The 15,117-nt window shown below is 42.5% G+C and overlaps 1 protein-coding gene across 2 annotated transcripts in view; it reads right to left on the bottom strand.

Annotated features, from left to right (window-relative positions):
- B4GALNT3 (beta-1,4-N-acetyl-galactosaminyltransferase 3) overlaps positions 1-15,117 on the bottom strand; it is a 79,159-nt gene that overhangs the window by 31,413 nt on the left and 32,629 nt on the right. For both annotated transcript variants that reach the window (XM_035127004.3, XM_088652371.1), the window contains exons 2-3: positions 8,375-8,478; positions 4,594-4,671 (exon numbers count right to left, since the gene is read on the bottom strand). In XM_035127004.3, coding sequence (XP_034982895.2) covers positions 4,594-4,671; positions 8,375-8,478 — 182 coding nt within the window. The remainder of the gene's footprint in view (positions 1-4,593; positions 4,672-8,374; positions 8,479-15,117) is intronic.

The raw sequence follows: 15,117 nt of genomic DNA, 5'->3' as shown, positions 1-15,117 counted from the left end.
AGCACTTTTGCTTGGCAGAACCACAGCCTGGATCGGGGTAGGCAACCTAAGGACCGGGGGCCGGATGCGGCCCAATCGCCTTCTCAATCCAGCCCGCGGACGGTCCGGGAATCAGCGTGTTTTTACATGAGTAGAATGTGTCCTTTTATTTAAAATGCATCTCTGGGTTATTTGTAGGGCATAGGAATTTGTTCATTATTTTTTTTCCAAAATATAGTCCGGCCCACCACATGGTCTGAGGGACGGTGGACCGGCCCACGGCTGGAAAAGGTTGCTGACCCCTGGCCTGGATGCATGAAGAAGAGCAAACAGTCACCACACACACGGGATTCTGCTGCAACCCTCATGAGTGAAGTAGCACCAGGTTTTCAAGGTCAAACCCCGTTCTGGTTTTCCATTCTTAAAAACTGCTATGTGGGGGAAGGATGCCAAACCTCTTCTTCTGTCAAAGATGCCCTGTTGTTGCAAACCTCCTTTTCTTGCCAGAAACACATACCTACTGTTCAAACGAAGACTAGCTCTATTACATGCAGAAATAAAACCATCCCCGATCCTCTTTCTGGGCCCTTTTATCAGCCGCAGGAACCACAGTGCAATAACATGCTTAGGCAGATGCAGATAATACAACAGAAGTATTGAATACCCCCTGTAATTAATTTGTGAAGTAGTATGGATTTCTCATGCTTAATCCACAAACTGCTATGTTTCAACAGTAAATTAATCTGAGGAACCAAAAAAATAAAATAAAAAAATCAATTCAGGAACAGAACAGGGTTCAGTTCATAGTCCTTTGATTTGCCTCAGATGACCATGCAGTGGCGGAACATATGCCCACGCTGCTCCCGGGGGATGTGGGGTGCGGAGGGTGCCCTCCCAAGCATGAGATAGCCACTCAGGTGCACAGAGCAGAGCATGCGCCCTTCAGCCAGGGGCGGAGCAAGTCACCCACGGGGGCACAGTGAGCCGTCCATGGCGGACATTCGGCGCACAGCCCGCCCGCAATTCCCAAGCCTCCCCCAGCTTGGGAAAACGAAGTAGTAAGGGGGGGAATGTCGCCAGCAAAGCGGCACAGCTCCCCCACTTCCCCCAACAGCTTGGGGTAGGCTTGGGAGTCGCGAGCGGGCGGCGGGCCAATGTCACCCCCCTCAGCAAAGACACCCGGGGCGGTCCATCCCCACCGCACCCCCTTCCTCTGCCCCTGTGACCATGCCCCCCAAATTTGACAAAAATCAGTGACAATATGGGTTAGCTGGTATCACTGGTAAAAAGAATCTGGGTTACAAAGGGTCTCTGTCAGAGGAGCCTGAGTTAGCAAAACTGTAGGTTGATGTGTGTAGAAATAAACCCACTTGCCATTTTGGACTGCATTTGCCATGGCTTTGCAAACTTTTATCAACACCACCTCACCAAATCCAGAAAAATGAGGTGGAAAGTCTTTAAGCCCAAATAACTAAACAAAGACAACAAGGCACACTTCCAAACCAACCAAAGAAAGGAGGGATGGGGAACCATTATGAGCCGAGAGCGGTGAACGGGGTCAGATACAAAAGTGGCCAAAGTAATGAATGCAAATTTAACCCTTGTAAATTAGGCTTTTCTCTAGACACGCTCCTTATTATTCTCCATCCAGGCAAGAAGTATTATTATTATTATTATTATTATTATTATTATTATTATTATTATTATCCTTTCCCCCAGAACCAGGACTCAAGATGACTCACAAAAATTAAAATAGATACAGATAAAACATTCACAGATAAAACATGTAAAAAGTTATTGCTAAAATGTAATAAATATATCTATGGAATTAACGTAATGTAAAAAAAAACAACCCTATCTACTAAAACACAGATAGTAAAACAAAAACATCACAAGAGCCCTTTCCTTCAAAGCTGTCAGTTCCCCAGAGCTCACTGGAATAATAATAATAAAAATGTTTGCAGGAGTACAACAAGGAGGGAGCCAGTCTAGCTTCTCTAGAAAGGAAGGGAGCAGCCACCAAGAAGGCTCTCACCCACATCCTCACCATATGGACACAGACAGCTCAGGGGTTGCATATCAGAGTTCAAGGAGCCACAATTGTACACTTTAAGTTTTATAAAAGTATAACAGTTTTTATTGTTGTTGTTGTTGTTTAGTCATTTAGTCGTGTCCGACTCTTCGTGACCCCATGGACCAGAGCATGCCAAGCACTCCTGTCTTGCACTGCCTCCCGCAGTTTGGTCAGGCTCATGTTGGTAGCTTCAAGAACACTGTCAAACTATCTCATCCTCTGTCGTCCCCTTCTTCTTGTGCCCTCCATCTTTCCCAACATCAGGGTCTTTTCCAGGGAGTCTTCTCTTCTCATGAGGTGGCCAAAGTATTGGAGCCTCAGCTTCACTGTCCTTCCAGTGAGCACTCAGGGCTGATTTCCTTCAGAATGGATAGATTTGATCTTCTAGCAGTCCATGGGACTCTCAAGAGTCTCCTCCAGCACCATAATTCAAAAGCATCAATTCTTCGGCGATCAGCCTTCTTTATAGTCCAGCTCTCACTTCCATACATCACCACTGGGAAAACCATAGCTTTAACTATACGGACCTTTGTTGGCAAGGTAATGTCTCTGCTTTTTAAGATGCTGTCTAGGTTTGTCATTGCTTTTCTCCCAAGAAGCAGGCGTCTTTTAATTTCGTGACTGCTGTCACCATCTGCAGTGATCATGGAACCCGAGAAAGTAAAATCTCTCACTGCCTCCATTTCTTCCCCTTCTATTTGCCAGGAGGTGATGGGACCAGTGGTCATGATCTTAGTTTTGTTGATGTTTTGCGCTCTCCTCTTTCACCCTCATTAAAAGGTTCTTTAATTCCTCCTCACTTTCTGCCATCAAGGTTGTGTCATCAGCATATCTGAGGTTGTTGATATTTCTTCCAGCAATCTTAATTCCGGCTTGGGATTCATCTAGTCCAGCCTTTCGCATGATGAATTCTGCATATAAGTTAAATAAGCAGGGAGACAATATACAGCCTTGTCGTACTCCTTTCCCAATTTTGCACCAATCATTTATTCCATATCCAGTTCTAACTGTAGCTTCTTGTCCCACATAGAGATTTCTCAGGAGACAGATGAGGTGATCAGGCACTCCCATTTCTTTAAGAGCTTGCCATAGTTTGCTGTGGTCGACAAAGTCAAATGCTTTTGCATAGTCAATGAAGCAGAAGTAGATGTTTTTCTGGAACTCTCTAGCTTTCTCCATAATCCAGTGCATGTTTGCAATTTGGTCTCTGGTTCCTCTGCCCCTTCGAAATCCAGCTTGCACTTCTGGGAGTTCTCAGTCCACATACTGCTTAAGCCTGCCTTGTAGAATTTTAAGCATAACCTTGTTAGCGTGTGAAATGAGTGCAATTGTGCGGTAGTTGGAGCATTATTTGGCACTGCCCTTCTTTGGGATTGGGATGTAGACTGATCTTCTCCAATCCTCTGGCCACTGCTAAGTTTTCCAAACTTGCTGGTATAATGAGTGTAGCACCTTAACAGCATCATCTTTCAAAATTTTAAATAGTTCAGCTGGAATATCATCACTTCCACTGGCCTTGTTATTAGCGGTGCTTTCTAAGGCCCATTTGACTTCACTCTCCAGGATGTCTGGCTCAAGGTGAGCAACCACACTACCTGGGGTGTACGAGACCTCCATATCTTTCTGGTATAATTCCTCTGTGTATTCTTGCCACTCTTCTTGATGTCTTCTGCTTCTCTTAGGTCCTTTCCAATTTTGTCCTCTATTATGGTAATCTTTGTACAAAATGTTCCTTTCATATCTCCAATTTTCTTGAATAGATCTCTGGTTTTCCCCATTCTGTTGTTTTCTTCTATTTCTTTGCATTGCTTGTTTATGAAGGCCCTCTTGTCTCTCTCCTTGCTATTTTTTGGAAGTCTGCATTCAATTTCCTGTATCTTTCACTATGTCCCTCACATTTTGCTTGCCTTCTCTCTCCCGCTATTTGTAAGGCCTCATTGGACAGCCACTTTGCTTTCTTGTATTTCCTTTTCATTGGGATGGTTTTCGTTGCTGTCTCCTGTATAATGTTACGAGCCTCCATCCATAGTTCTTCAGGCACTCTGTCCACCAAATCTAAATCCTTAAACCTTTTCCTCACTTCACACTGTGTATTCATAGGGGATTTGATTTAGATTGTATCTTACTGGCCCAGTGGTTTTTCCTACTTTAAGCTGGAATTTTGATATAAGAAGTTGAGACCTGGAGTCAGCTCCAGGTCTTGTTTTTGCTGACTGTATAGAGCTTCTCCATCTTTGGCTGCCAAGAATATAATCAATCTGATTTCGATGCTGCCCATCTGGTGATGTCCAGTTTTTATTATGATGTATTTATTCTCTCATATGCTACAAACGCTGTAAACAAACAGCTTAATGGCTGCTTGCATGTTGCATCCCTTGTTGGGAGCACAATCCAGAGGAAATTTATCAATAAAACTTCACCAAGTTTTAATTCCAATTAATCTGGGCATTTTCTGAATAAACATGGGCTAAATGTATGAAATACACCTTACCTAAATGGGTTTATTAATTCAGTTGCAAGACATTATATTGAACACTAACCTCAGGCCTCCAAGGGGGAGAGTTATTCAAAGTTGCAGGATTTGTCTTATTGCTTCTTCTGTTAACTCTGGTATGAACCTATACAGAGTGAAAAACAAGAAGATAAGTCTGTGTGGCTGGCTACAATATGTCTCAGAGGTGCACAACTGGTGGCTTGTGGACCACAAGCAAATTAAAACTTGTTCAAAACAAAAGATAAAAGAGATGCTGGGGACTAAACAGACTGAAGAGTCTCCTGCTCTAACTGCTGAAGAAGTTATGGATGGATGGTGTGGGGGGAAATGAGAAAGAAAATGAAGGAGGAGGAGGAAATTTAACCTGCTTCCCTGCCACTACAGCAACAGAGAACAAGACTGCTCCATCTTCTATGGGACAACACTGCAGCTATTTGAAGACAACTATCATGTCTCCCCTTAATCTCATATCCTAGTTTAATCATGACATGCTCTTTCATTCATTTATTTTATGACTTGGTTTCCAAAAAGCCCTCACCATCTAGGTTGTCTCCTCTGTAAGCACCCCAGTTTGTCAATGTCTTCCTGGAAATCTAATAAAAAAATTCCTTCAGTAGCACCTTAAAGACCAACTAAGTTTTTATTTTGGTATGAGCTTTCGTGTGCATGCACACTTCTTCAGATACAGTGAAATGGAAGTTTCCAGGCACTTATGTAGAGAAGGGGTGGGGAGGGGTGGGGATGGGGAGGGGGGATCACTCAGAAGGGTGGTGGAAATGGGTGATTGACTGACTGATAGCTGTTGATGACCGCAAACGACTGCAAATGGTTTTGCATGAAAAAGCAAGGGTTGAGATGGCTGAAGATCGCTTATCATGTATAATGAGATAAGAACCCGATATCTCTGTTCAAACCAGGTCCCTCCATGGTTTTGAGCTTGGTGATAAGTTGCAATTCAGCAACTTCTCTTTCCAGTCTATTTCTGAAATTCTTTTGTAGTAAGACAGCTACTTTGAGATCTTGTATAGAATGTCCTGGGAGATTGAAGTGTTCCCCTACTGGTTTTTCTGTCTTCTGGTTCCTGATGTCAGATTTATGTCCTGGAAATCTGTCACTCAGAAGTGGACACAGCAACCAAGATCAATTTTATTCAATCCTGGGTTCCCAGATGTTGTTGGGACTGCAGTTCCCATCATTCGTGACAACTGGATAAGCCACTGAGGGTGATGGGAGTTGGGTCCCTAGGTTTTACTGGACTACAAAGCTGGACTACATTGGTCTAGGCTACAAAATGAATGCTCCATATGTCTTCCAGGAAAATCTGAGAGGTAAATCAAGCTGCTGAATCCTCCTTATTCTCTTCTGGTGTGTACTCTTTGTATTTGGGCCAAATACAACCCAAGTGCTCCTTCTTCCTGCTACCTTCAGTACATTTCCTGACAGTTAAGGTGGCAAAAAGCAATCACAGAATCATAGAATCACAGGATTGCAGAGTTGGAAGGGACCATGAGGGTCATCTAGTCCAAATCCCTGCAATGCAGGAATCTTTTGCCCACTTGAATAAAAAGATTAAGAAATTGAATTATTCACTTTGCTATAAAAAGTTAGGGGCAGGTAATAAAAGTATGCCAAAAACCAACTCTCCTACTAAGAAAATTGTACCTGTGCTGCTCATACAGATAATCGTATAATACATGCAACACATGGGCGACACACAATAATCTCCAAGTCAATTATACATTATTCATCATACATTATTTATATCAAGCTTCTGAGAAAAAAAATAAAGCCTTATGCAAAAGCCACAGAGACTTACAAACTAACAAATCTGAAAACAAACTGCTGATATCTAATTCCAATGAGCTTTTCAAATGTGTGACTGTTTTCCAGATGTTTAGCTCAGTCTTTTGATTTCCTTTAGATAAGTTCATAAAGATACCAACAAAGGTAAGTTTGATGTTATTCTCAATACCGTGAGGTGCTGATGATGTTGTAAACAGATGTTAAAGAAGGTGTAAATGAAGAGACAGGGTCCCTTTGACTGGGATTTGCAGATAACTCATTCCCATGATAATTTCTGGGCTTCTTCAGTGGTTCTCGAAGTTTAGATACATATATTGATATTCAATTTCATGAAGAATACTATTTCTTGGCTTAAACTGAAGAACTAAATTTGCTTAGCAAACAACAGGACTGCCAGGGCGAAACAGGTGGAAAACGCTGGCACCCTGTCCCTGTCTCTTCATTTATACCTATAATAAGAATAAGAATAAGAATAAGAATAAGAATAAGAATTTATTGCTTACACCCTGCCCATATGGATGGGTTTCCCCAGCCACTCTGGACGGCTTCCAACAGAAATATTAAAATACACTAATTTCTTAAAGATTAAAAGCTTCCCTAAACAGGGCTGCCTTCAGATGTCCTCTAAAAGACTGGTAGTTATTTTTCTTTTTGACATCTGGTGGGAGGGCGTTCCACAGGGCGGGTGCCACTACCGAGAAGGCCCTCTGCCTGGTTCCCTGTAACTTGGCATCTCGCAGCGAGGGAACCGCCAGAAGGCCCTCGGCACCGGACCTCCATGTCCGGGCAGAGTGATGGAGGTGGAGATGCTCCTTCAGGTATACTGGACCGAGGCCGTTTAGGGCTTTAAAGGTCAGCACCAACACTTTGAATTGTGCTCGGAAACGTACTGGGAGCCAATGCAGGTCTTTCAAGACCGGGGTTATGTGGTCTCGGCGGCTGCTCCCAGTCACCAGTCTAGCTGCCGCATTCTGGATTAATTGTAGTTTCTGGGTCACCTTCAAAGGTAGCCCCACGTAGAGCGCATCGCAGTAGTCCAAGCGAGAGATAACTAGAGTATGCACCACTCTGGCGAGACAGTCCGCAGGCAGGTAGGGTCTCAGCCTGCATACCAGATGGAGCTGATAAACAGCTGCCCTGGATACAGAATTAACCTGCGTCGCCATGGACAGCTGTGAGTCCAAAATGACTCCTAGGCTGTGCACCTGGTCCTTCAGGGGCACAGTTACCCCATTCAGGACCAGGGAGTCCCCCCACCTGCCCGCCTCCTGTGCCCCACAAACAGTACTTCTGTACTTTAACATCTGTTTACAACATCATCAGATTTGTTAGTTTGTAAGTCTCTGTGGCTTTTACATAAGGCTTTATATTTTTCTCAGAAGCTTGATGAATAATGTATGATGAATAATGTATACTTGACTTGGAGATTATTGTGTGTTGCCCATGTGTTGCATGTATTATACGACAAAAAGCAACTCTCGGCAGAACAGAATAAGAATTCATCCTACTAAAATTTATTGAGATTTCTCTACCTTTTTAGACTTCACATGATCACACAAACTGAGCCCATATAAGCAGGTCTTACCAATGCTCTTGAAAAGCAGTCAGGTGAGTCAGCAATGGCAGGGAGTTCCTAATGTAACTGGGGTGGAGTGGATAGACAGCCACAGAGAATGCCTCCCTTTTGTTCCTGCTGCTAATACCTGATAATTATCTGTTATTATTAAAAGAGTGCCCTCTGCAACTGCAATTGTATCCAAGAGAGTAGTTAGCAAAGCTGGTGTCTAAGGTGTGCTGGGTATAAGCGGTTTGGAATAAAAACAATGCATAGTTTTAGCCACACCTTTGTGTAACAATTCAGGATCCAGTTCTTATCTATTAACATAGACTGTAAAAACAGAGACTGTACACTGATGAAACTTGGTGGAAATTTTTGCAACCCCATTTCTTTTCACTAACCTGAGACTTTAATTCCTTTGCTTTTAAATCTGGAGCACTTAGTACGATTTATGAGTTCTCCTTACCAGATTTTCTGGTTTCTGAGGCAGATAAAACTGCAGGCTTGGGTCCACTATAGGGCTGTCCTGGTTCCTCAGAGCTTTAGCTAGTTCACTCCAGCTTCCATATCCTGTAAGGTAAAAGAGGAAAATGCGGAAATTAACTTTCAGGTTAAAAAACAATGGCAACTCAACCATTATGGAAGCACCAACAATTCCCATAGGCTAGGAATGGGGAACCTCTTCACCTCAGGGTTAAATGCAGCTGCACTATCCTCAGATTGCCTTTGCCTGGCTGGACTGTGTCCTTGAACAGTCATAACATCTCGGGGAGAGGTGGGGTGTGTGTCGTTTGTTTGTTTTAGAAAACTCAGGCTTTTGTGTGGCTGGAACATAGCCTACTCTGCAAAGACAAGAGTCACATCCTTTGCTCCACCCAGTTTTCAACCTTTGACCCTAGCCATGCATTGCATGGCAGGTTGCCCACAAGTAAACATGCATACCCTCCAACATTTCTCCAATGAAAATAGGGACATCCTAGATAATAATAATAATATCAAAGCCCGCCCATCTGACTGAGTTGCCCCAGCCAATCTGGGCAGCTTCCAACATACAAAAACGTAATAAAACATTAAACATTAAAAACGTATACAGGACTGTCTTCAGATGTTTTCTAAAGGTTGCATAGTTACTTATCTCCTTGGCTCAGGGATTGGATAACTCCATACCCACCAACATTTCTCCAATGAAAATAGGGACGTCCTAAGGAAAAGTGGGACATTCCATTGTCAAATCAGAAACCAGGATGGAATCTGTAAATCCAGGACTGTCCCTGGAAAATCGGGATGTTTGGAGGGTCTGAACATGGCCATCGTGCTGGCAGTGTTTTATATAAGGCAAAAGAAAATGCTGTCCATATGTTAAATATAATCAAGCGCCATATAAACAAATCCACTGTGTATTTACTTACAAACCCACCCCATCGTTTTCATAGGACTTAATCCCATGTAAAAGCGCAATGATTATTGAGAGTCTAAAGCTCAGGAACTGTGATACCCACATTATAGGTTAAAACAACTTGAAACTACAGTACAGGCATTTTATGGTAAGCCAAGACCACTCTCTTCCACCAACACAGTACAGTTGGGCATGGGACTAGGAGCATGACAAAATTCAGAGCAGGCCCTTTTCATCCAGCAATATGTCATTCTATGGATTAAATGCTGGAAACAATTGAACCTGCATCCAAACAGTCCCTGAACATCACTTTAGGACTCCTGGCCATGTGAAGCAATGAACAGATAGAGGATAAAGCTATCAAGGAGCTGCTAGCCATGGTGCCAAAGCTCTAGCCTGCCCCCTGTTGGAGGCAGTATGCCAGTTGCTGGGCTGTTGTTGCTGGGTCCTGCCTACAAGCTTCCCATAGGCATCTAGTTGGCCACTACTGCAACTCTGATACCCAATTTAATTTAACTGGGAATAAGCTCCATTAAACATTTAATTTTTTTTACTGCTGAGCAGACATATATACCTAAGTCCTTAAAGTTAACTATATAGTAGATTTTTAATGCAAAATGAATGGACTTTATTTTTGCTGCATACATGAAATTTGCTGGGGGGTGTGCTCTTTAAAATCCTCATACACATGAAATACTAATATTTGCTTGCACACACACACACAAATAAATATTGGAAGCACCTGCCTCAACAAAAATGCATTCTGGTTTCTATGAAGAAAGGAATCACAGGGAAGGAAGTTAGGCAAGCGGCATAGAATCCTATCACCTGCTGACCAAAATAACTCACTTGTCCTCAGTCCCCACCCATTGGGTGAAAACAGCTCTGCTCACTCTCATTGGCTGAGAACACAGCAGCACCGTGTTTTGCTTTGTTTTTTTTTGTACTAATGGCTTTTATATAAAAAAGGAAAGAGGCTGGGAAGGGAGAGGTGTCCAGTTCCAGGTGCTGTGTGCTGCCCTGAGGTCTTGGGGCCTCTGCCAGTGGCCCAGCTGGCTCATCCCTGCCTCCGACCATACATACTGCAGCAGTGCTACTATATACAAGTGCAGAGAACAGCACCAGATGAAGCAATTAATCCGTTGATGTGTTTGTCAGACACCTGGTGCCATGATTATCCGAATATTTATTTTTCCAACCTGATCCTGTAATTAAAACTGGCTCCCTTCCCAGTATGTCCCTGTAGTCACCAACCTGGCACATTAAGAGAAGACATAGCAGGGTTTCTGGAGCCTGATTAGATTTTATGGTGCAGCAATATCTAGGCCATGTTGCACCATACACAAGATTATGTTGCCAACATCCATCTCTCTCTTGCTCGCTCTTTTATTTCATGTATGCAAAAAAGTTTTAAATTTTTTTTATCTTCCATCAGCAACTGGGTCCCAGAATTCCCCAATATTATAATAAAAGGGGAGTGGGGTAGCCAGCTGGTCATTTTTAAATACATAAATAAAGCTAGATATAAAACCAGACCCACATGTTGCAGATTAGGTGGTTTGACTTGCATTAAAAAAAAGTTTAGTGAACTTTTGTTGGTGTTTTGGCTTTATAAAAAGCCAACTGCACCATCAGTTTAAATTTGAGGATGAGGATAAAACCACTAAGTAGAGTCCCTGCATGCCTATGGGAAGTTTGCCTTTAATTCCAGCACAACCAGAAATCCTAACAAAAGTAAATACAGAACTTTTCTGTTTTAAGAGTAAAAGTAAATTATTCTCTTTGATCATGACTTGATCCATGTTTTTGCATTTCCAGGATCCAGTATTTGATGTCCTTAAGCCTCAGGGTGCCCCCTCTATGGGAAGTGTGGAGAAAGCCTTTATGGTGGTGGCCCCCTGAAGCATTTCAGTAAATTTTAGTAGTTTTAATAGTTTTAACAGTAGCACAGTTTTTAGAATTTTATAATTAGCTTCTTCATCCTGCTAATCATTTTCTGTGCTGTTAATTGGGGTTGTTATTTTAGATGTGGAAGCTTTTTACATAGAGCTTTAAATAATACAAGAGAGGGTTACTTATGCTCTTATGTGATCATCTTTATTTATTTTTCATATTTTGTATGTTGTAAGTTGCCTAGGAGCTTTGGTGCAGGTGTCACACAGTTATCAATAAGCATAAATAATGGGTGATATCCAATGATAGTCATAGCAGACGCATTGAAAATAAAAATCAATTTCATATGTGAAAACACATCAGACCAATATCTGAGCTTGTTCGACTCATACACTGAAGAAGATAGGTACAAAGCAGAAACAACTAATCTAATATGTAAACTGAACTATAATCTTACTTTATCCACAATGTCTTTGTTAGGTAGGCTACTCACAGAGCTTTATGGTTAGGTGTCATGGGCTTTGAAGACACTCAAACTCCGGACGCAAGGGAGAACTGTGCTAAGAGGAAGGCATGCTTGGCAAATCCACATCGTGATCAACTCCCACCTGGAAACCAACATCCCCACTGTGGAAGGGCGTGTGGATCTAGAATTGGCCTCCATAGTCACTTACGGACTCATTGTTAAAACCGTGTCTATGGAAGACAATCTTATTCGGCTACAAGTGATCGCCAAAGAAGAAGAGGATGGTTGGGAAAGGGTTTAACTCTGGTCTTCCATGTTCAAAAGCAGCTGCAAGAGGAGACCAAATGCTAAATTAATGCCTCTTTGCAAGGGCTATGCTCTACAAAGTGTTGGGGGATCTGCCAAGTTCAGGTGACGAAGTAGATCTGTACCAGGAAAAGAAAATTAATTGCTCAAAGCTTGGATAACCCAACAACTTAACTGTTGTGTGAAAACTAATCAGAATCACTAGATAAGAAAAAACAAGTTTAGCCAGAGGATGCCCTTTCTTATCTGGATCTGATTAGAATCTAAGATTATTCTTCACGATCCATGGCTGCGTGGCTGACATAATAAAGCAACTGATTGTTAGTGCCCAACAAATTGAAATTAAGCTCTTGGAAAGAACAATCAGTTCAAGTGCCATTGCTAACAGCACATAACTACCAATCAGGTTAGCAGTAGAGTAGATACAACCGTGTTTAGTGCAGAATGCACAATTATCTAACTTTACTGCTTTTAGAAAGTGATGCAGACTGTTTCTTGATTCCTAGAGGAATTCATCTTTCTTCACCTCAAAGGATGTGATTGGATTATTTTTACACATCCAAGCACTCGTTCCCATAGTTTAGTACACATAAAAAGTTAATGATGTCTGTAAACCAGCCTCACAGATAAATCCACAACAGTTTGTGTTCCAATCACCTGACCACACATACCTATATTAATAATTTGCAGCTTAAAATGAAGACTAATATGGCTCCCCACTTGATTGCTTAAAGGCAATTCTTCTGTATTAGCTACAGGTGACTGGGCAAGTGGCTGATCAATTGTCCATCCCAAGCATCTTAAATTATGGCTTAGCACAAGTGTGCAGACTCCTGGAGAGGAAATCACAGTGGCTTTATTCCTCCTCTAGTCCTGCTGCTGCACTGAGCTAAGCCATGATTTGGTGTGGCAGGTTATCCAAACCCAGGCTCATGGTTTGTGTTGCTATATAGACAAACTATGAGCTGCAGCCAAGGCTTGTTCTCGGGTTTACAGCTCATGGCTTGTCTAACGGAGACTAGTCATGAACGCTGGGTTTGGACCACTATGGTCCAGCTCACATTAGCAGGAGGAGTGCATGAAGAGTGAAATGACTGTGATCTCCATGTTTGCACATTTGTGTTGGTTTAGCATTACATGTGAACCAGCTCAGTGCATCCTTTTTACTCATACTTTTCATCCCTGACATCTATATCTCTCTGTGCACCTACAACATGACCCAGAATACCACTGGTATTCAATGGAACTCTTTTGGAATTGATGTTATATGCATGTGACTAGGAACATCCATTAGTGCCCTGGCTGTCACATTCTGTGCTGGTTTTAACCTCTGGACCATTTTCAACTGTATCCACATGTAGAGCTCCTTTGCAATAGTCCAATCTGGAGGTTCACTGAATATGGGTAACTAGTTAGACTATTCCAGTCTAGGAATGGCCACAGTTGGGCATAAGTATTCTGGGCCCCTGAAGCCACCTGGGTTTCCAGGGACAAAGATGGCTTCAACAGTACTCCCAAGCTATGTTGCCTGCATCTTCGAAATCCTGAACTGAAGAACCATCCAACCACAGAACTTGTCTGGATTCAGTTGCAATTCATTGGCCCACATCCAACCCACTACCACCTCCAGACAACAGCTCAGCACCTATGCTGCATCTCCCGATTCAGATGGGGGTCATCAGCATAATGATGGCACTTTGCTCCCAATCCTACAATGACTGTTCCCAATGACTCCACATCTAGAACAGCATGAGAGACAAGATTGAAACCTGCAGAAATGCCACAGGGCCGAGGAAAAGTCTCCCACTGCTACTCTTTGGAACCATCCTTACAGATAGGAATGGAACCACTGTAAAGTACTGCTTCTCCGACAGTCCCCAAAAGAATTGTCAAAGGCTCATGTGTAATAGCAGCCATGGGCGGATGGATCTGTATCAGGACTGCAGAACTGTTAGGAAGGGGTTTGACCATTGTCCCTGTGTTGTGACACACAAGCACACACATCATCTCATCACCTCAAAGCTCCTATTTGCCCGTGAACAGAACACAGTACATTCCAGGGAGTCCTGCTTTTAAGTTTGCAGGGTGACTGAAGGTGTCCAACAAGGCTATGCTTGTTGCAACCGTATATATTTTATATTGTGGAATTTTTCCCACTAGGTATCTGAAATAATCACCAGGGGTTTTCTTTTAGCAGGGGAGAGGTATTACTCCTACTGCAGCATTTCAAACGCCTTTTAACAATCCTGATTGTTATACGGAATAGTGAGTATATTCATGGTTTTTATAATGAATTCTTTGAGTCACAAATATTTTCGCTGACAAAAACCATAATCGGAAAAGTACATCTAAATTAATTGCAATACGCTGCCTGAAAGTGTACTTTAGAGATGCACAAATAGATACTGCAACAGTCTTTGATGAAATCAGTATTGTTCATTAACCAGTAGTTAATGCTTGACCTGTTCTTTCAAATTCACTTGAAGCATTTGTACTCTGATGTTGATCTATGATTACACATTTCCTCAACAAAGTGTCAAGAGAGTGACAATTCATACAGCCTTTTCTAAAGGGTCTTATGACAATTTTGTTCTCAATCCCATTTGCCTGCCACTTACCGTACGTCACAATTATGTGGGGTGGTTGTGATCCCCTTGCCCAATGTGTCATGTGGGGATAAAACCACTGGGCTACACTGCAGGACTCTCACAAAAACCACTCCCTCAGCAGAAATTTCATTTTTTCCCATGAAAAGTAAGACCTAGGTTAGAAAGAAGCTGAACTTCTTGCTTATCTTTCTATGGTGGCTGAGGGGTGTGTGTGTCATTCTTCTGCTTCCCAGTTACAGCTTTTCTAAAGTCTTCAATTTCTCCATTGTTTCCTAAGGGCTGCAGGAGGCAGTGGAAGACAGGAGTGCCTGGCGTGCTATGGTCCATGGGGTCACGAAGAGTCGGACACGACTAAACGACTAAACAACAACAAAAAATTTATTATCCTGCCAAGAAATGCTTTCTAGAGCAGTTAGGAAGTCCCACTTGCAGGACAATGGAATGGTCATTCTAGAAATGTACATCAATGGCTGCCACAGATAAGCAGAGAGCATGTCTGGGTCCCATAGTCAGCATTCCTGATTCAAAACCTGTGCAGT

This window comes from Zootoca vivipara, chromosome 9, assembly GCF_965207765.1.
Source record: "Zootoca vivipara chromosome 9, rZooViv2.hap1.1, whole genome shotgun sequence".
Lineage (NCBI taxonomy): Eukaryota > Metazoa > Chordata > Lepidosauria > Squamata > Lacertidae > Zootoca > Zootoca vivipara.
Note: the sequence above shows the minus strand (reverse complement) of the source record. Positions and strands in the feature narration are given on the sequence as shown.